This window comes from Helicoverpa zea, chromosome 1 (assembly GCF_022581195.2).
Source record: "Helicoverpa zea isolate HzStark_Cry1AcR chromosome 1, ilHelZeax1.1, whole genome shotgun sequence".
Taxonomy (NCBI): Eukaryota; Metazoa; Arthropoda; class Insecta; order Lepidoptera; family Noctuidae; genus Helicoverpa; species Helicoverpa zea.
In genome coordinates this window covers 13,002,274-13,023,287 of record NC_061452.1, presented here as the reverse complement: position 1 = coordinate 13,023,287, position 21,014 = coordinate 13,002,274, and the positions used below count along the sequence as shown (strand labels likewise).

The following is a 21,014-nucleotide window of genomic DNA, read 5'->3' as shown; positions in this document are numbered from 1 at the left end:
ACGCAAAGCTCATATTTATTAGACCAGTGATAATTGTACGAGTGTGCTTCAACATTTTTATAATTTATTTTACAATTGCACCAAATCTTGGTGTGATCGTTTGAAATGTGCAGGAACTGGAAGGAAATTCTGGTAAAAGTATGTTCGTGAACATCTGAGCTTAGAGGCTAAACGTCGTCTTATACCATTCTTTTATTTATCAAACTAATTAGAACTAGGACCATACTAGGATTAAGCATTGGTTTATTCAACAGTAATGGAGTTGAATCAGCTTGTCAAATAGTCTGCTCCGCTTGCTAGACCTCTTTTTATATCTACAGCTAAAAAATACCGGCTGTAGTACTAGTTTAGATCATTAACTTTGTTTAAATCGACAGTTTTTATTCAGTACTATTTTAAGACCATTTTTTTTGTAACGTTGGAATAGTGGCTAATCTAACCTATCCCTGATTGTGTCTGACGTTTACCAAGACCTACCTACTCCGGAAAAGTACTGGCTTTAATGTTAGGATTAAACAAAAATCATATCGAAAAAAACCTAGCAGTGAAGCCGGTACTTTTTAAAACTACGGGCGTGTGAATACTCAGATAATAACGTCACTTAGTGGCAGAGTGTCCTCAACTGTTATTCTTATATCTGTGCCTGTTCAAATCTTAGTTACTTCCGAAACTGTTCTACAATAAGAAGTTCTAAGTTCAGATGTTCTTTACATATAACAAGTATCGCTTAAGCATCACGCGTTAGCCGGGGTGGCGTGAGGCAGCATGGGCGCCGGTTCCTCATCAGAATCATCCGAGTGGACGCGCGTGAAGCGACGGCGTTCCAACAGCCGTCGTAACTTGAACTCGCCGTGGCCGTACTCCCAGCGGCGACGGGTGACGCCTTTACGACCTAGAGGTGGTGATTCGATTTGTAACTTTAGAGTGGTGGAATTAGGTTTGTTTTTGATTGAGCCGATGAAGTTGCTTTGGGTTGAAGAAATTCCGCTGTGTGGTAAAATATGTATACTGTAATATACCTTAATGATCACTGACTGAGTTTGACGGTCAGTAGGTACCTTCTTAGGGTGCGTCCACATCTGGCGAATGCGCCGCGAATGCGCAGCACGCGAGCCGATCGCGAGCTGTCCGCGAGCTGCGCGCGTGCATTTTTGTTCGAGCGCCGCTTCTGCGCCGCCCGCGCGCAGCTCGCGCGCGACCTAATCGCCGCACGCGAGCGGCGCGCAGGCGGCGCGCGACGTCTGCCATCTTCGATAGTACTGAGCCAATATACGGAACTGTAAGGGCGAGAACTGATTGCGCGCAGATCGCGCGCCGCTCGCGCGCTCTATACGAGCCTTGCGTGAGTTGCGCTAAAGAGGCGCACCGAACTATTGCAGTGACTGCACGCGCGCAGCTCGCGGACAGCTCGCGATCGGCTCGCGTGCTGCGCATTCGCGGCGCATTCGCCAGATGTGGACGCACCCTTAGACTCTACATACCTAATATTTAGATGTGATATTATAAACTCAGAATTGTTACTATGTTGGTACCTACTTTTATAAAGATTAGCAGAACTATGGGCAAACAATGTTACCATGTACATAGGTACTTGATTTTAAACTTACCATGAACTTTATTTAATATTACATCTCAAAGTATTTTTTTGCTGCCTTGAGGCCTTTGGCTAAGCTGAACACAAAGACTACAGAATATTAAAAATAGCAAAAACATGTTTATGAATGACCAAAGCACTAATGAAATGTTTTTAATAAAAACTTGTGCTTTAGCGAGTGAATGCTTACTAAAGCTGAACCAAAAAAGGTGAAACATGCGGTGCGGAAATAAAAATACAAAAAGCTGCTTCCAATAAATATATTTTTACAATCCAACGATATCATTGCACATTTACAATCACAATATTTGAAAGCGCAAAATAATTTAAAAGTGAGATTGTGTAAAACGAAATAACAGGACGAAATAGTGATATTTTGAAGGTACGTTTTGAATGCTAGCAGCCGACTGCACTACTGGTTTGTATTTAAACCGTTTCGGATCAAAGCAGCAGCACCACGTGCAGTCGCCCCAAGATTATCAATTGTTTTCATGCAGTCGCGGCGTGTGCAGTCTAGCATCCAAAACGGACCTTAAACTAGCGAATCCAATCTGCGTTATCGCTGACAACGAAACGATTCTATGGCGTAAAATTACCAAAGATAACTGAGTTTTAATTTTCACTGGTTTTTGAATAGTTAGAGGAATATTTTTTTGGTATATAATATCATTTCGTTGTCAGTGAAACGCTATTCTTAAAATTGTGGCTTCAGTGTGACCAAATAGTAACTATTTTCTTTGTAAACGAACCTTTGTAACATAATTTCATAACACTAAGGGTGCCTTAAATTAGCCGAAAAAGCCTCGTTGCCCTTTGCGACGAATGCAGGCACCTTTTTTTAAAAGGAATGTTTATAGTCTAATTTTAACTGTTAACTTACACGTAGTAGGTGATATTTCAGAAGTCTAAACTTCCTACAACTACAAATAATTCGTAATCTCGTGAAGGTAAAACTTAAAACTAGTACAGAACAAAATATACAAAAAATAAATAAAGATATCTATCGCGTTTGAACTATGAATTAATAAATAAATAAAAACATATTCATTAAAAAATCAGTCACTGATACAAGCCATATTAAAAAACTTCTTAATTTATCATTTGAACATTAAATAGCAAATAAATATTTTTCGGCTTTTAAAATGCTTTTGTATTAAAAAAATAACTTTCATTTTTCTTATCATCACAGATAGAATAATCATTAATGTTTTTTTTTCTTGTTTTCATATTGTGGGTTGCCCACCATTCAAATAGCATACCTATATTTTAAAAATAATTACTATTTCAAAATAAATAATTATGCATTGATATTCTTTTTTTTAATAAATAGCATAGTTTAACTTATACTTATTAAACTAATTGATATACTGGGTAGGAAAGATGTTCCTATCTATATGTAGGTATTTATATAGGTATATCCTACATAAAAAGTTCATATAGAAAGAGATCTATATATTACAATAGTTAGGACCCAAATTGTAAGAAGTTCCATTGATTTTCTTGCCACATTTTCGTGATCTAATCACTTTTAAAATAGTTGTCAGATCAAAATATAATTCGAGATAAATACTTAGTATTTTATATACGTTTTAGTTAATTTATACTGTTTAATAAATCGGACGGTTTAATACCAATGTCAATCAATTAACAATACTATAGTAGTTGGCAAGTATTCTCACTTTACCCGGTAGAAACATTAAAATAAGCTTAATACGTTAAATGTGTTTACAAGGCTTTAGTAAAAATCTATTTATTTTTTAAAGGTTTTTAGTGTTGTAATTTACTACCAGAAAAAACAAAATTACTTATTTGTTTTTTCTAAAAATTCTAACAGCTAGCTCTACTTGACCTGAATTTATTAACTTTAACCCTTAGAATTTTAGCTCATTTGGGGTTACTTAACAATTTGTGCATAATTGTAGGCATGTCATAGGCCAATGTAAATTAAACGCAATTTAATTAAAATATTCTTTGACAATGAAATAAGATTCCAAGGGCTCAACTTCTAAATTAAATTCACGATTAGCTGACACGATAAATTATAATCAGGCTGCCCGATTACGTCAGACTTTTTGTAGGAAATATAAATGGGCCAATTGTTCTATTTTTCCCCTACAAAAAATCTGTCACCAAATTATAAGACGTGGTCGGGCAGCCTAAATATGTAGATAATGTATGTATGTATTTTTGTGGATGTTTATCAACCATGGAGAACAGAATGACTAGCGGAGCTGCCATAACGGAAAATCGCCTAAGAAAGTAGCGCGTCAAAATGCGGGTATGCAGGCGACGAGGAGCGTTACTGTTCTCGCCCTTATACGCCTTCTTTGGACCCGACCATTTTTTGGTATACCAAAACTCGTTGATAGATGTCCCAAAGAACCCGAACGTTTCGTTAATTCACTCGTAACTGGGTCGTTTTGGTCATGACCTCCAAATGAATTTGACCTAGAAGCAGGCGTCCTACCTAGCTACATTATGGCATCTCTGCTCATCTGTCCTCGCTCCGTGTGTATCAATGTACTAGGGGTTCAGCTTCGTATCCCTTACCGGTGTTGCGCGCGCGCAGCAGCGCGAGCGCGGCCAGCGCCAGCAGCGCCGCCGCCGCCGCGCCCCCCGCCCCGCCCAGCGCCCCGCTCCACCACTCCCACGCGCCCGCCCCAGAGCTAGACCTGCCCACCACCTCTGTAGCGGGGAGGGGGGAAGAGGAATGAGTGGTGAAATAGAAAATAGTAATGAGTCTTGTATAAAGAATTTTAAAGTCCGGTTAAGCCGTACACAACCTCCTAGGCTGTACTGCGAGATGCCATACAAAAAAAGTATAAAAAAAATAATTTGTAGGTGGGAATTTCAGACTATTATCGTTGACACAAGGTGGTTGCTAATTGCTATATACAGCTGAAGAGTACCTTCGAGACCTGTCATCTCATATCAGACCGGCTCCAAATTTTACAAAAATACTGTTCTATTTCACTATATATAAGTACAACCCGTGCCGTTTAAAATTGATTAACAAATAACGGATAAAACGATGAACATACATAAAAATGATATATAAACATACTCAACTCAACAACTAAAATATATAACAAAACAACTAAAATAGTATAAAATGAACAAACAAATGAAGCACAATTTAAAAACAATAAGACTATGAACAAAAAAACAAAACAAACAGACACAAACCTACTCACCAACTGTCGCCGTAGGCTTGACGTGTGACGTCACATTCTTCTCCAAACGGCTTTCATTCCTCAATATTTCATCCACGAACTTATACACCCTGAAAGGGTTCAACTCAGCGACATATACTTTAGAACCGTCGGCTGATGCTACCACATCGTGTGGGTTCTGCAGACCCTCGTCGGGAGCGAAGGTTTGGATCAACCGGCCCGTTGTGAAGTCGATGACGAAGCCGCGAACTGGAACTGGGTTGGGGAGCGGGCTGTCCGGCCCGTTGACGATGTAGAGACGACCACCTGTTGGTGGGAAAATAAAGTTAGATTGTGATGTTGTTCGTTCGAAGTAGGTATAGGTAGTAGAGAATTTTATACTAGATCATCATCTGCATAGCATTTTCTCAACAGTTTTATATGCATCTTTGACCTACTCAACTCTGTTAGTCTGGCGGCAACCCAATGCCCCTTAGCAAGACTGAATTCTTATGACAGATACATATCCCTCTGCAACTGACGTGGTCAAATTTTTACAATTCAACTGAGGTGGTAGTACACGAGACACCACTTCAACTGCAAATATTTTTGTAAAATTAAACTATACGGCTAACTTATTGACATTTATTGGATTTATAGCCTATTTTAAATGTTAAATTAACTTGGAATAAAAAAAAACAAAATGTACTTTCAAAATTAAACAACTTTCATTTACTTATGTCAAATCAGTCTGAAAAATTCTACTTAATCATTTATTGACTAAAAAAAGTAACAAAATCAACTTTTTCAAATTTTACATTACATATTTTAAAAGTTCACAATAATATGAATGAGTGTTGAAAAAATGACATACATTAGTTGGTCAAATTATAAACTAGAGTGATTCAAAGTCACACCTTTTTTTGGCAATTATCACACAGTGACTTAGAGAACTGAAGGCAAATTGGATTCGAACAATCACAGCAACGATACTTAGTTTGTCTTTTTATTAAAGTTGGAAAAATAGAACAAAATTTTTTGTCACTCAGTGGAACAAATCGAACTACCAGAGATGGAGGGACCCCCCATCCATGCCTAAAACTCTCCTTCACGTGAAATGGCGTCATCTTCATCGCGTTCGGTTTCAGGCTCGAAACTTGGATCTCCATCTTTATCATCAATACCTCTACCTCTACTCTACCTCTACCTAACACTCAAGGCATCGTAACTTTCCTGTTACAGTTAGTTCAATATTTCCCCTTCATGACTCTGGAGAGTTCCAGCCGATGTTCTTTTACGAGCAGAAGTCCCCGGTTTAGAGTTGTTCCTTGAGATGTCCATCTAAAAACTTGTTAGGTACTTAAAACTAGTTAGCTTGGTATTCAAGTTAATTGATTAGTAATTAAAGTATTAATGTAATATTTTATGAAAATTGGAAAATAACACGAAATAATGAATCACTTAAACTAGTTTACTGACGTGGTAGTTTAGGAGACACTATGAAGATATAACAATTTGATTGAGGTGGTAGTCTCGTGGAAACTTACCTTGACGCTGACGTGGTAGTCCCGTGGACACTTTCCTTCCTCCACGCTAAAGTAAGCTCACAGTGACCGCTTCCCGTACACTGACCGACGCGCGAGCCCTTTATAGGAAGGTACTCGAAGAGCTGGCGCACGAATTTGAAAAATGACGGTAAAAAACTTGGTTTTGTATTTTGCGGTGTCTGTGGGACTACTACATCAGCTGCAGAGGGTTAAGATAAAATAATTTATATAACGAAATCAGAGTTATTAAGTTTCAATAGGGATGTCAAACTGAGATAAGGACTGTAAATGATGAGAGTGGTTGGATTGCACTATATGCTTCTTCACGACGATTGCCCACATTTGTGCAGGTAGGTCGCTGTGTCACTTACCGTGCACCGGAGCGTACGCGACGCTGAACAGTCGGCCGCCCATCAGCCAGCTGCTGAAGCTGCCCTCGTAGGTGCCGTTGTCGTGGCGGAAGCAGGCGACGCGTCCGTCACGGTGTACAATACACCGCTATGTGTCACTCACCGTGCACCGGAGCGTACGCGACGCTGAACAGTCGGCCGCCCATCAGCTAGCTGCTGAAGCTGCCCTCGTAGGTGCCGTTGTCGTGGCGGAAGCAGGCGACGCGTCCGTCACGGTGTACAATACACCGCTATGTGTCACTCACCGTGCACCGGAGCGTACGCGACGCTGAACAGTCGGCCGCCCATCAGCCAGCTGCTGAAGCTGCCCTCGTAGGTGCCGTTGTCGTGGCGGAAGCAGGCGACGCGTCCGTCACGGTGTACAATACACCGCTATGTGTCACTCACCGTGCACCGGAGCGTACGCGACGCTGAACAGCCGGCCGCCCATCAGCCAGCTGCTGAAGCTGCCCTCGTAGGTGCCGTTGTCGTGGCGGAAGCAGGCGACGCGGCCGCGTTCCCGGTCGGCTACACACACAAGACCGCGGTCCTCGGCGAGCGTTAGCGCGTGCGGCACGTTGAACGCGAACGGGGAGTTGCCGTGACCTACAACGTAACCAAATGTAAAATTGTTTGTCACACTCACATTAAACCAATGTGAACCATTTGAGACCCAATTTTATAGGAACTGAATAGAATCCTGGAGACAATTACATTTTTGCATAACGTTGAGTGGCATTGGAATTCTCCAAGCAAATCATTCTTCATTATAAGTTAGAATCAACAAAGATATTCAGAGGAATTAGCAGTAGAGACGACTGATTAAGTACTTACTGAGTCCCCACTGCAGTATAATATTGCCGTCGGGGGAGAACTTGAGGATCCTGTGGTTGCAATAGCCATCAGCTACAAAGAAGTCCCCGGTGGAGAGGACAGCAACCGCGCTAGGCTTGCAGAAATGTTTTTCGTCGTTACCGGGAATAAACCTAGGAGAGACAAAGGTTATTTTTATATTTTACTACCCCAATTAGATAGTTGGAGGAATGGTTGCAATTGTCGATCGAACTAAGTTCATTCCTAGTACGGTCAACGCTTGTGTGGTGAGCATGTGTGTTGGCTTTGGTATGGGTGCTATTATCAAACATAGATAATAATATGAAGAAGAGAAAACATTTTTTCTTTGTTTGTTTGTACCCTGAAGGCTTCGTACTGAACCGATTTGAAAATTATCTCACTGTTGGAAAGCTATTTCATAGTAACAGGCTATATTTTCAGCCCCGGATCTAGGGGGGGGCAAGCCGGGGCCTGTGCCCCGGGCGGCAAATTCAGGGGGCGGCAAAATCAGGCGGCTGCCAAATTCACACTTCACAGACCAATGGATAACGTGTTGTAGGTTCAGAGTAGTAGATAGATGGATAACTCATCATTTATTTAACTTTGACCACGGAATAAATAATAGCACAAGTACAGCAATTTCATGGCCATATCAACTTGACCGATACCCTGCACCACTGCACGAACATTTATTATTCACGAGGCGAAGTTTTAGCAAACTAAAACTGATTAAAAATTAATTAGCGATCATCTATGAGCCAGGAACGCTTATCGCATATATTTATTTTTATTTTAAATCCTACATCACAGATTACTGTAATGGTTAGGTACCTACAGCGCCATCTTAACCTATGGTGCAGGGTGTGCGCATGACCCGGGCGCCTTGCTCGGTCTCAGGGGCGCCACGGAACGCCCCACCACCAGGAAATTTCGATGAAATTACATTTCGATACTGACAAGCAAAGTTTCTAAAAAAGTCGCCTTCGCTTTGTTTGATTGATCATTTTGATTATTTTTTACTTTTAATATCCTCCAACTAAGTGAAAAAATTCTTGCTCGCTACGCTCGCGGCTAAATGACAACGCGGCTGTTTTCCTTGATTGTTTATTATTTTTATTGACTCGGTCGTCGGTCATTGATTCAGTCTCTAATCACGTTTTCTTTTTATTTGTACATAATTCCCAGTTTAATTTGTAAGTCTTCAAACAAATAATTTAAAAAAATTCGCGCTCGCTTCGCTCGCGGCTACTTGTTGCTTTACGATGTCCTTTATCAGGTACTTTTGTGTCGCGGGCTCAAAAAATTTCGCGCTCGCTTCGCTCGCGCAATATTATACATGCATTGCCTCAATGTCTTCATAAGTAAAGGCCACACTGCCTTAACTTTTATAAGTAGTAGCGGCGTAAGCGGGGGGCGGAGGGGGCGGTCCGCCCCGGGTACCACATCTCGGGGGGTGCCATCTTGGTCGACACATATCTGCATGACCAGGATGGCGCGGGCAGAAGGGACAAGTCACATTCTTATCTGCGAAGCTTAGGTTCCCTACCATTTACTGTTTCATTTTATTTATATTCAAATTTTAAACAAAACTACGACAGAGCATGCGCGAGACATCGAGGCGGTCACCCCTCTCAGTCCGACTGTCACCCCTCTCTTATATGTTTGCTTTATCTGATAACTTAAATTAATTCCTCAAAGTTAGAAAAAAAAAAATCTTAATTTCTATTTTGTTCTGCCCTTGCTTTTTTAGTACTCAATCTAACAAAAATTTAAAGCACCGAAGTAGCAAAAACAACGGACGCTCGCTTCAGTCACGGTTTCTTTTTATTGGTACTTAATTCAGAGTTAAATTACAGTCCTCAAAAGTAACAATTAAAAAAATTCACTTTACAGTGGTTATTTTTAAGTTGTTTAGGCGCTATTTGTAAGCGGAGGTTGAGGACTTTCACTGTACAGTGCTTTTTATCAAACTTGTTTGGGTACTTTTGTGTTAACAAACTCAAAAATTTCGCACTCGCTATGTTCGCGGATTCATTTACCGTTTTTTTTTTAAATTGGGATCTTTTGTGTCCTACATCTCGAACATTTCTGGGGCTCACTGTAGGTTTTTTTTTACTACGTGATTATATTCTGTCGTTTTTTATGGGGAGGTGGGGGATGCTCGATGCTCGTCCGTCCCGGGTGCCACCCGATGCTACGCCGCCACTGGTCAAATGTAGTAAAAAATATATATTTATGGAGTCCTCAAAAACAAAAAAGTTTGCTTGCTGCTTGTTACAGCGCTTTTTTAAACTAATTAACTTTTTGTGTCCCAAATTAAAAAAATTGCGCGCTCACTTCGCTCGCGCTGCTTTTTACAATCGTTCTGTCTCGACTTTCATAACTTAAAGAGCCTACAATGAATTGGACACATTTTTTAAAGTCCTTTACCTACCAAATAGTGCACTTCATTCGAACGTTCTTATTTATTATCCTTGTAACTACTCTAAGTACTTCAATACATAGGTGGCGCTTGGGTGATGATTGCAGCCAGGCGCTACATGAGCTAGAGACGGCCCTGCCTGCCTACATATTGATAGCTAAAATTATATGGATGATAAAGGTGAAAATAAACATAAGTAGGTAGGCGGGGCGGCATTTTGCAGATTTTGCCCCGCCTAAAAAAAATTGAAGATCCGGGGCTGTATATTTTATTCAGGTACAGGTAGAAGTTCCCCTTGGACGTGGGCGAAACCGAGGGAAAGTACCAAGCTAGTGTATTATATACCTATATCCCTCTCTTCTATACATAAGGTAGTTTGTAGACGAACAATGTCAGGTCAAGGTCTCCTTGTTTGAAGGTTGTTAGGTTGGCTGTTTATTTGTTTTTCTGGGCTTCAAAATTATAAATACAATAACAGCTTACAATTTGAGATGTAACAACACACTATTTTGTTTCTATTGTGTAGAATAAACAAGTATAATAATAACAAAAACATATAATAATAAATAAACCTTTGCTTTGTTCAAAATTATTTTTAAATATAAAGTAGGTAGTAAATTAAATACATAACTTACTTCTCTCCAAGAGTCAAGTTGGGCTTCAGCCTGTTGTCTGGAGTGAATTTGAAGACCTGGTGCATGGCCACATCAGTCACCCACACATTGCCTTCATAATCCACTGTTATGCCATGAGGAATGTAGAACCTAGACAAAAATTTACATGATTTTGATTACACTATATCAGTAACAACTTCTGAATATCAAAAAAGGTACCTAGTGTACTTAAGTACTTGCTAAAATTGAGGCAAGAAACATTAAAATAAATTATACCATTATTTTTGAATACTAAGTACATATTTTGCATTTAAAATGAACAACTTTCAGCTACATTATCTCAAGTTGTACCAATTTATTTGGACAAATGTATTTTCTGTTGACAACATACACAAATGTAAATGGATTTTTTTTAAATCTACTTACAGGTTCTGCCCCCACATATCCACCAGTTCCCCAGTATCATTGAGGACTAATATTGTGGGTTCTGGTATAGCTTTCTCTCCGATACCCTGGTACACATCTCTATTGTTAAATGTTGTGGCATCCCACACATTGTGGGAACGGTGGAACACCAGCACTTGGCCAGAGTTGTCTATAGCCACGCCTGATACTTGGCCCATTCTGATGGATGGGTCTGGCCAGTCATTCACCCATTGGGGCGCTGGAGAAAAGAGGTTTTATGCTTTAGAATTTTCCCAATGAATCTCTATGGTTCATTGAAAGCAAAAAGAATAGGTTCGCAAAATTGTCTTATTGATGTTATTTTTTAAGTAGATAATAAAGCTTTCAAGTATATTTTATGTGGGAATACCCCTCTCAAGGTAATTGTTTTTACGCATAATTAGGTATAAATGTCATGAATAAATCATATCTGTTTGTTTTTGTTTGCATGCAAGATACGAGCTAATTATGTAGAAATCGCGTGAATAATATGAACTTTAATAACTCGCGAATTAAAATGAATACAAACCATGTTCCAATTTTGTGAGCGCAGTTTTAATTTTTTCATATTGAGCTTGCTGACTGTCGTAGTACCCGGCAGGATAATAGCCTTCCTCACCAAACTGCACACAATTAAAAGCTTTTTAACATCACTTCTAATAAAACAACAACATTAAAATAATAATTGCCGATTAGTTACCAGTCGTCCGCAACAAATAGAATTTATGATGCATATTAATACGAATAACTCAAACTTTGGTAGGACTCTAAACATTAATTCCTTCATTTTTCTATTTTGTAAGCTGCACTGGCGGAAACTTTTGTTTTTGCTATTGATCTTAATGATTTTATCAAATCAACAAGTACCAAGCTTTGGCTTATCAATTATCACTAAATGACGTACGTCGCGGCCGTGGTGCTTGATGACGTATACCACTAGTGATGCGCCTTTGAAAAACTTACTAAATCACTCAAAGAAAATATTAGTTTACACTTCTACTAATATTCGTGAACGATACGCGTGTTGTTTACATTTTCGGTAAATTATAACGCATGGAGAGTATGGATGCACAATCGTTTCAAGGAAAATAACACTTTTCATACACGATAGAATCTAACCACCCAGCTCAGATGACCGTCTCGTAAGACAATCTTCACTTTTTGATCCGCGACAGTAAAATGTAATATATCTTTGTGTTGTGCGAGCCAATTGAGGACACAATAGATATTGCTTCTATAGTCTGTTTTTTAATCTCGTAGACTAAATTGACACTTGCAAAATGTCAAACTTTCTAATAATTTTGCTAGCTCTGTGGTGCAGTGTTGTACTTACGATACCGGTTCGTTGAATCGTAACTTTTTATCTATAATAGACGAATTTAATATTCATTCAAAGTTTTATATTTAAAATTCACGTACGTACACATGGCTGTACGACGTGCTACAAACTGCCAGGGATATCTGACCACGCAAAGCCATGCGTAATCATCAAGGATAAGCCCATTATTTCAGGATGACTTATTGTAAAAAGTTACGATTCAACGTACCGGTATCGTAAGTACAACACTGCACCACAGAGCTAGCAAAATTATTTGGAAGTTTGACATTTTGCAAGTGTCAATTTAGTCTACGAGATTAAAAAACAGACTATACGAGATTAAAAAACAGACTATACACAATTTGAGGAACTCAATTGAATAAAATGTTTTCAAGGACACAGGTCCAGACTGCATGTATGTAACCTACTACTACTGCAAGAATTCAACATGCTTTAGGACATTCTCATAGATTCATATTTAGTATGGATTTTTATTCTAATTTAATGTGCGATTTCAACTATGGACGAAGGATTTATATCATCGTATATTATAGTTCGGCCATTCAGAGAATGCGTTCCTGACACGTCGTGATTGAACTGACGACGTAACTTTGCAATGGCGTTGCAGTTACGATAAAAATATTTTTGCTGGTTGTTTACCGTTTTAACAATTGAGGAGCATTAAAACAACATTATTATATCAATAATCAATGAATGTAGTTACGTCGTCAGTTCAATCGCGACGTGTCAGGAACGCATTCTCTGAATGGCCGAACTATAGGATAGGGGTTTTGTCAAAAGTAAACAAAGTAATGCTTTACACTAAGAAGTTTAATAATTCACACGCACGATATAGTGCATTACACCAAACCGGCAATTAAGACGAACATAAAAGTGATCCCACGTGGACCACGGGTACATGCCGGCTCGTCTCTTGCCGAGCACGCCTCTGATTGGCGCCAACATAAAATCTTTATCTCCTAAATTATATTTTATACATTAGACAAGAACAACTGCGCCTGTTCTTGCAGCTTTTTAACCTTCTTCTTGTTTTTAGAAGACATTTTCTCTTTCCTGTATAATGAAGCGATGGAGGAGTGCAGCCTCCGCACGAGCTCGCCTCTGGTCTTCTTGAGCGCGGCGCCGGCGGGCCGCGAGCTGACGAGCCGCTTGTGGTAGAACGCCAGCTTCTGTATCATGTGCGGGTCGCTGCAGGCCACAGAACCCTCCTCTCGCTTCTCGCGTTTCTCCTTAATGCCGTTTTGTATTGGTTGTGTTGGAATGCTGTTTACTTTTATCTTCAATCTGTTAAGTTTAGGGTTGAGTTTCAACTTCTTCTTCTGCTTTTTCATCATTGAGGGTTGTTTCACATTGTTGTGGTACATCTTCAGTAAGTCTGAGTAGTCGTCTCTGGGGAGCGCGGAGAATATAAGCGAGTAGTGTTGTCCGATCTCCTTTCGTAAGTCATTGGATATAGTTTTCTGTCGCAAATTCATGAGTTTCTCCTGGAAGGAGTACAGTTCATTGAGGTGTGCGGACCCGTCGGCAAGTCCAGCCTGTCCGATAAGTACCATGTTTAGCTTCTTGAGCATTTGATTAATGTTTCCGCGGTTGTTATGCAATGTCTTAGGACTAATAACTTTCTGTTTAAGCAGTTGTTGGTGACGATTCTGCAGGTACGTCAACTCCTTGTAGAGCGCGTTGGGGTCTCCTATATCCTGTTTCAATGAGTTGAGAGCTTTGTCGAGTTGTTTCAACAAACTGTTTCTGTTTTTAGGCAGGGCGCTCCAAGCATTATCGCTTTTGTTTTCGGTTTTAGTATCGCCATCGTTGCTTGGTTTAGCGTTGTCGGCTGGCTTGTACCAATCTCTCAGTTCCGCATGGAAAGCCTCTTGATCTCCAAGCTTGCCCTTAATACTCAAAAACGAGGTTATTTCTGCGTTTTCCACTTCAACACTGTGTTTGTCCGTGGTTTCCTTCAGCCAGGCCTTGCCCTCATCAGATTTGAGTTTCTCAATAACATCGTTGGTGATGTAAATCCTAGCAGAAGTGACGATATCACTTGTATCAGATACTTCATTATCTTGTATAATGTTACCCTTTTTGTCATGGTTTGCTGAGCAGATGGGGATGAAGTTAGGTGCTTTTTCTTGTCCAGCCTGAGTTTTATTCTCCTGCGTAGTTTTAGTTTGATTTTTATTGCTTTCTTCAGCTTCTTTACTGATGGAAGTTTTTCGTTGCGGTCCCGGGCTTTTAGTGTTACGTCGTTCACTATCCTCACAGGTGGAGAGATTTCTTTTTTTGTTCACATGAGTTTCGTGTGCTGTAGGTGACTTTGACTGGCGTTTATTGCGTTCGATCCTGAGGGGTGTGGTTGGTGGGGGGGTGTTTTGCTGTGCTGTTTGTTTGTCTGCGTTGGGTTGGTATAGCGGCCGGTAGATGCAGACGTAGGGCGAGTTGATGGGCAGGCCGGAGAAGGGCAGGGTGACGCGGCACGTGTGCACGAGATGGCCGCGTCTGGTGCAGCCGCTGCAGTACAGTTGTTGATGCTTCTTGTTTTGGTTGCAGCGTTCTAATGTTGAGGTCATGTCAATCTGTGGAGAAAAAGGTTTTTGTTAGATTCATAATATATTCTTTTAGATCAGAATATTTTTATCAATTTTATTACAATGGTTACTCTCACTACTTGATCATTTGAGTTTAAGGCAAAAAATGTAATGTTATCCATATTACGAAATGAAGAATGTAATAATGTATTCTTAGGAATCGGGGGATATCGCTGGCGGAATCTATTCTTAGGCGCTCGCTAGACGATCAATAAAATTGCGGAATTTTGAAGATCACAACCCTTTTTAGCGACAAATATTTTTATTGCACAATATTTGTATGTCCTAGCAGTTACTCTACAACAACGTGCCAACAACCCTAAGGTTGACTGGAGAGAATGCCTATGGCATTAAGTCCGCCTTTGTAATTCACTTTGTGATTGCATAAAATTAAATAAATAAAAACAACGTGAATACTCACAGTGTTATGATACCGGCGCCAGAGGTCGGGGCAGTGCGTGTGGGGATGGCCGGCCTGGCCGCACTCGCCGCAGCGCACGGAGCCCCAGTTGCAGCAGTTGCGGCACATTGTGGAATACATCTGGTTGGGCGAGCCGCACTGTAATGGGAAATTAAATTATGATACATATTTTTTCTATTTCAGATGAATAAAGGCGACCGAGAGGAAGACCAAGGAAACGCTGGAGAGAAGATCTAGACAGCTTCCACAAGGACTGGCCACAAATAGCGACCGATAGGGAAAAATGGAAGGTTATGGGAGAGGCCTTAGCCCAGCTGTGGGACAACATAGGCTAAATAAAAAAAATTAGACGAATTCTGATTATCTTGTAACGAATTCCTTTATGTGTTCATTGCAGTCTGACAACCAATATTTACAGGTCCAAGGAGATCCCAAAGGTATTTGAGTTGACGAAGTTAGATATACAGAAATTTCATGTGAAAACTCCACTTTTGACAGGAAGCCGTTCCCAACATAGTTGGGGAAAAAATGAAGATATCATGATATGATAAAATCACGTCATATGTTTTATTGAATGTAAACTGTACATTGTCAATATTCCTCTCCTCTCAACAATGACGTTTTTCAAATACCATTGTTTTAAGTAATAACAAAATTTGAAAATTATGTAATAATGTTTGTAATTTTCATTTTCTATCTGTACCTATAGTATAATAAAGAGGAAATATATTTTGTTTGTTTCCTAAAAAGCTTAGAAACAACTGAACCAATTTGAAAAATTCTCTCTCTTACCGTCGTCGTAATGAAAAAAAAAAAATTTTTTATTTCAAATAGGCCTTTGCAGGCTCCTATGAAAAGTCACACTAGTTGCACGGTTCCAAAAAGTTGGTCTAATGGAGAGGAGCCGGCAAGAAACTAAATAGCCACTCTTTTTTTAAAGTAATATTCATACAGAATAACAATACAATACTAACATTGACACGGATCTTCCTGGGACAGCGCGGCTCGTAGTGCCCGGTGGAGCCGCACATGCAGCAGACGGCCGGCTTGAGGCGACACGTGTCATCTCACTACTTGTAATAGTCACACAATAACAATACAATACTAACATTGACACAGATCTTCCTGGGACAGCGCGGCTCGTAGTGATCGGTGGAGCCGCACATTTACTAGACCGCCGGCTTGAGGCGACACGTGTCATCTCACTACTTGTAATGTAATATTCATACAGAATAACAATACAATACTAACATTGACACAGATCTTCCTGGGACAGCGCGGCTCGTAGTGCCCGGTGGAGCCGCACATGTAGCAGACGGCCGGCTTGAGGCGGCACGTGTCATCGCGGTGGCCCGCACGGTTGCAGTAATTGCACCTGCAATATTAAATATAATAATAAGTATAAATTCATTAAAAGTTCCAACTCAGAGACATTCCTCAAGGGAGAGTTTTGGCCGAAGGGTGTCTATCGGAGGTTGATGCCTGTAACATCATCAAAAAGTAACTATTTTTAACTGAGGTATGTGTATGGAACTTGGTACTTATTCAGATCTCACTTCTTTTATAGGCGAAGCATTCCCATATTATCGAACTTGGCAGCCTTTCACATTTTTGTTTTGGGTGGGTATATATTAAAGAAATCTTGCTTCTTACTACACTGCCGTCATAACTAAGAATGCAGTAATCGCAAAATGGCGGTTACGAGATAAACGCAAAAAACATATCATCATCATCATCTGAGCAAGATGATGATGATGATATACAATCGTATTTGATTGGTGATAATATATTTTATGAAAATCTATTATTATATATTTTCATGCACATGAACCTCTTGGGGTACCATTTCTGGAAAAAAGTGAAAATCTCAAAAATGACGATTACTGCATTCTTTGTTATCAGGGCAGTACAGTAAATAGAACCGGAAGAAACATAACATTCGTATGCGTTACAGTGCTGCACTCTGGTTAATTCTCGTTTTTTAAATTTTAAGTTTTAATAATTCAATTTTTAATTACAGTTACATCTTTAAGTCACTATTCGTAATTATTCATTCGCATTTCATTTTCCTGTCCTGCGAATTCGCATTGCACCATTCAGAATTCTATGTAGTGTAGGTACATAGGAACATATTATGTAATCATTAATTGAAAGGTTCATATTAAAAGAAAATACTTACGTGACTTTTCTTTTTGCTAGCGGCGGCATCCTATCCTTGGGATCAATCACCCACAGGCTCTTATCACCTAGAAGAAGCAATTAACAAATATTAGACATAATTTCATTATCTCCTTCACTAATTAATGTGCTTCCTAATGAGGTAGAGCTTAATCTTATTTTAATGATTGTTGGAAGTAATTACACCTATTAGTAGCATGACTATTGTCAGGATATTGTGAGTAATTGCTTGACTTTATTAGTTCACTAGCTGCTATAATCTGACATATAAGCTACAGAACTATCAAGTTTCATCAAAATCTGTTCAGCCATTTTGGGGAAAGAAGACACATGCATCTACTATTCACAGTTGGTAGGTCACAACCTACACCAAACTTCAGCTCAATGCATACTGTTCATTTGTTTTATCATGCAAATGTAACAAACAAACAAACTTCTAGAGAAATGTAAATAAAATAACATTCCAACTTACGTGACATGCTTTTCTGTATCTCCCTGTGGTTAAAGTTCTCTCCGCCCCAGCTCTCATTGTAGAATTTTTCCATTTCAGCACGAAGAGTTGTCAGAGAGTATCTTCGCCTTTTACAAACCTTGTCTTTGCCTTTCAAGTTGTCGAAGTCAAGGTTCTCGTTCAATATCGAAGGTATGTTCGTGGAGCCAAACTTAGAAATGTTGTTGTCGGGCACGTTTTCATCTCCATAGTCCTCATACTCAGTGAATCCGGACACATTACCCATAACAATGTTTTCCTGGATATCAGATTCATCAAGATTCACAAAACTTTCATTCTCTGTCAGGTCAACTATTGTGGTTTCGGTCTCGTTAGCATGGCTGGATTCATTTCGCTTCGAGACTTTAGAAGGTGGTTCACTCGGTTTATCCAGGGATACACTACTGTCGGAACTCTCTATGTCATTATTCTGTGCCCTCTTTGGTGCCTCCTTTGCGCACTCAGACAGATTTGAATCAGATTCGTAAACATCAGTGCTGGGAAAACTTTTATCTGTAACTATGTATGAGTTTCGGTTCTTATTTGTGTCAATAGACTGGTTGCTATCAGAGTCATACACATCGGCACTCGGAATACTTTTCTCGGTAACTGTATACAATTTAGTTTTCTGCTTTTTATTCTTGGCTTTACTTTTAGGTGTAGCAAAACATTCATCGTTGGGTGTAGCCTTCTCTGGGGTAGCAGCAACAACTGGTGTAGATGTCACTGCTTCTTTAGTTTTCTTCTTTTTCTTTTTTTTTGATGGAGTACTTTGAACAAGCAGGTCAGATCCATGCAGACTGAAATCAAAGCTGGGATTGTCTTGGTGTCGGGAAGATATATTCAAAGCTATACAATCACCACGCATGAATTCATCAGAAACTGAAGATACCCCTGAGGGTGCGGGACTGGCTGTAACATCTCGTCCTGCACTAGTTGTTGTTTTTTCCACATTAACTTGTTGTTTAGCTGGAGATACAGGGTTAATGATGTGCAGTTCATCTTCATCAGAGCTCTCAATAGTAATAGTAGGCTTGGGAGGTAGTGCCACTTCTATTACCTCATCCTCATCACTAGAATCAAGTAAAACAGTTCTGTCTTCATCCTGTTCAATAATTTCAATAGTTTTCTTAATATTTTGTGGTACAGGAGACTGGAAAATAGATAGATCGACAGCGGGAAGTTTGCTAGGAGAATCACGTTTTTCTTCTTTGGGCTTTGGTGTTTGGTTAGTTTGGGTAATGTTGTTGTCAGGCTTGTTGCTGTTGAGTGATGGTGTGGCGGGTTCCTTCTGTACGTTCACCTTTTGATACGGAGTAGTGGGCTCGCTGGTGCGCCAGTAGCGCCGCACGGTGCTCCTGGGCGCGCTCTCCACTATGTTCAACCCATCGCTGTGGCTCGCTGTTAAGTTACCCTCCGTCTCGTCCACATGATGTAGCATAGCATACAGTCTTTCCTCCAAATCATGCTCGTTAAGTTCCTAAAAACAGAGCATTGCACAATAACCAACAATATCGCGCTGTATTGTGACACAACAAAAATATGGTAACATTGGTAACCTATCAACTCACCTCTTCCATGTTTCGGCAGCGAATTTGAACTAAACAAACCTCCACACGAACTTAACATAATCGTAAATGGTATTTGGAATTACTGTTAAAGTGGTGACAGCATTACAAGTAAATAAAAAGTATTTTTTGTTATTACGGACACGTCCAACACTCCATTGCGAAAGGTGACAGATTTATTCAGGGTTGCCGCACGTAATAAATAAAAATAGAAAGCGTGGTAGCATTAAGTTTTTTCTGTTGCAACATATTTTATAGGGATGTCCTTGTTACTAAAATAGAAAATTACATACTAATTCCTCGTTTATTTAAATACTATCTTGAAATTCTCTAAAATTTATAATATTTGCAGAACGATTACTTGTTTGACTGCCCCTTACACTATTTAATGCCCCCACATCGCAGGCGTAATAATTGGCAGACTTTTAGCTTAAGCTTTATATTCACATGGTTGGACACAGTGGTTGGACAAGTGTACTAAGCATCAGTGGCGGCCCTAGGGGTGTGCGAACTGTGCCATCGCACAGGGCCTCGCGCTTGGGGGGGCCTCGCGCTACAACCCACACTAATATAAAAAAAAAATATTATAAAAAAATATAAATCTGGTCCAAGAAAAAAAATGTGCATTTTTTCTTTACTTTTAATTCATTCTGCGTTTACTTTTTGAGTCCTCAATTTAACAAAAAGTTGGCACCAAAGTAACAAAAACCACTGGCTCTCGATCCAGTCACGAATTCTTTTTATTTGTGCTTAATTCCGAGTTTAATTTGAGAGCCCTTAAACAAACAATTTAAAAGATTCGCGCTCGCTACGCTCGCGACTGTTCACTTCGCAGTACCTTTCCTTCTAACTTGATTAGAGTAGTTTTATGTCCCAAAACTACGATTTTCGCGCTCGCTACGCTCGCGACTTCACCTTCCACTGTTGTTTCTTATACAAGTTTAGGTGTTTCAGTGACCCAAACCTCAAAATTTTCGCGCTCGCTACGCTCGCGGCTTCACCTTCCACTGCTGTTTGTTGTACAAGTTTAGGTGTTTCAGTGACCCAAACATCAAAATTTTCGCGCTCGCTACGCTCGCGACTTCACCTTCCGTTGCTGTTTGTTATACAAGTTTAGGTGTTTCAGTGACCCAAACCTCAAAATTTTCGCGCTCGCTACGCTCGCGACTTCACCTTGCACTGTTGTTTATTATACAAGTTTAGGTGCTTTAGTGACCCAAAGTTCAAAATTTTACTTGATTTATTTTTTCATCGATCCTTTTTTAACTGAACCTAGACGGTAGCGCCGCTTTTAAGTCCTTTTATTAACAAGAAAACAACTCCTAGTTTCCGTATGAACCTTCTTATTTACGACGTTCGAACTACTCAAGTCACAATCTTTCAATACATAGGGGGCGCTTTTGTCATGATTGCACCCGAACGCTACATGAGCTAGAG

At 39.9% G+C, this 21,014-nt stretch overlaps 2 protein-coding genes across 5 annotated transcripts; both read right to left on the bottom strand.

Moving 5' to 3' along the window:
- Nucleotides 1-1,838: 1,838 nt before the first annotated feature.
- On the bottom strand, nucleotides 1,839-11,911 carry LOC124632347 (peptidyl-alpha-hydroxyglycine alpha-amidating lyase 1-like). 3 transcript variants are annotated; one of them, XM_047167158.1, is made up of 9 exons: nucleotides 11,697-11,911; nucleotides 11,526-11,619; nucleotides 10,979-11,216; nucleotides 10,574-10,702; nucleotides 7,517-7,668; nucleotides 7,155-7,288; nucleotides 6,949-7,012; nucleotides 4,789-5,073; nucleotides 1,839-4,279 (listed from the first exon to the last, which is right to left on the bottom strand). In XM_047167158.1, exons 1-9 carry the CDS (start codon nucleotides 11,781-11,783, stop codon nucleotides 4,110-4,112), a joined length of 1,353 nt encoding a protein of 450 aa, XP_047023114.1. In that variant the 5' UTR covers nucleotides 11,784-11,911; the 3' UTR covers nucleotides 1,839-4,109. The 3 variants fall into 3 exon arrangements, with proteins under 3 accessions (XP_047023114.1, XP_047023106.1, XP_047023125.1); XM_047167169.1 differs by having other exon boundaries at nucleotides 4,229-4,279; nucleotides 4,781-5,073; nucleotides 11,697-11,909; XM_047167150.1 differs by lacking the exon at nucleotides 6,949-7,012 and having other exon boundaries at nucleotides 7,091-7,288.
- A 1,216-nt stretch (nucleotides 11,912-13,127) lies between these two features.
- LOC124645626 lies at nucleotides 13,128-19,763 on the bottom strand. 2 transcript variants are annotated; one of them, XM_047185450.1, is made up of 7 exons: nucleotides 19,581-19,763; nucleotides 17,992-19,489; nucleotides 17,521-17,587; nucleotides 16,648-16,716; nucleotides 16,316-16,370; nucleotides 15,342-15,479; nucleotides 13,128-14,908 (listed from the first exon to the last, which is right to left on the bottom strand). In XM_047185450.1, the coding sequence occupies exons 1-7, from the start codon at nucleotides 19,587-19,589 to the stop codon at nucleotides 13,307-13,309; spliced, it is 3,438 nt and encodes a 1,145-aa protein (XP_047041406.1). In that variant the 5' UTR covers nucleotides 19,590-19,763; the 3' UTR covers nucleotides 13,128-13,306. The 2 variants fall into 2 exon arrangements, with proteins under 2 accessions (XP_047041406.1, XP_047041397.1); XM_047185441.1 differs by lacking the exon at nucleotides 16,316-16,370 and having other exon boundaries at nucleotides 16,593-16,716.
- Between the last annotated feature and the right edge of the window lie 1,251 nt (nucleotides 19,764-21,014).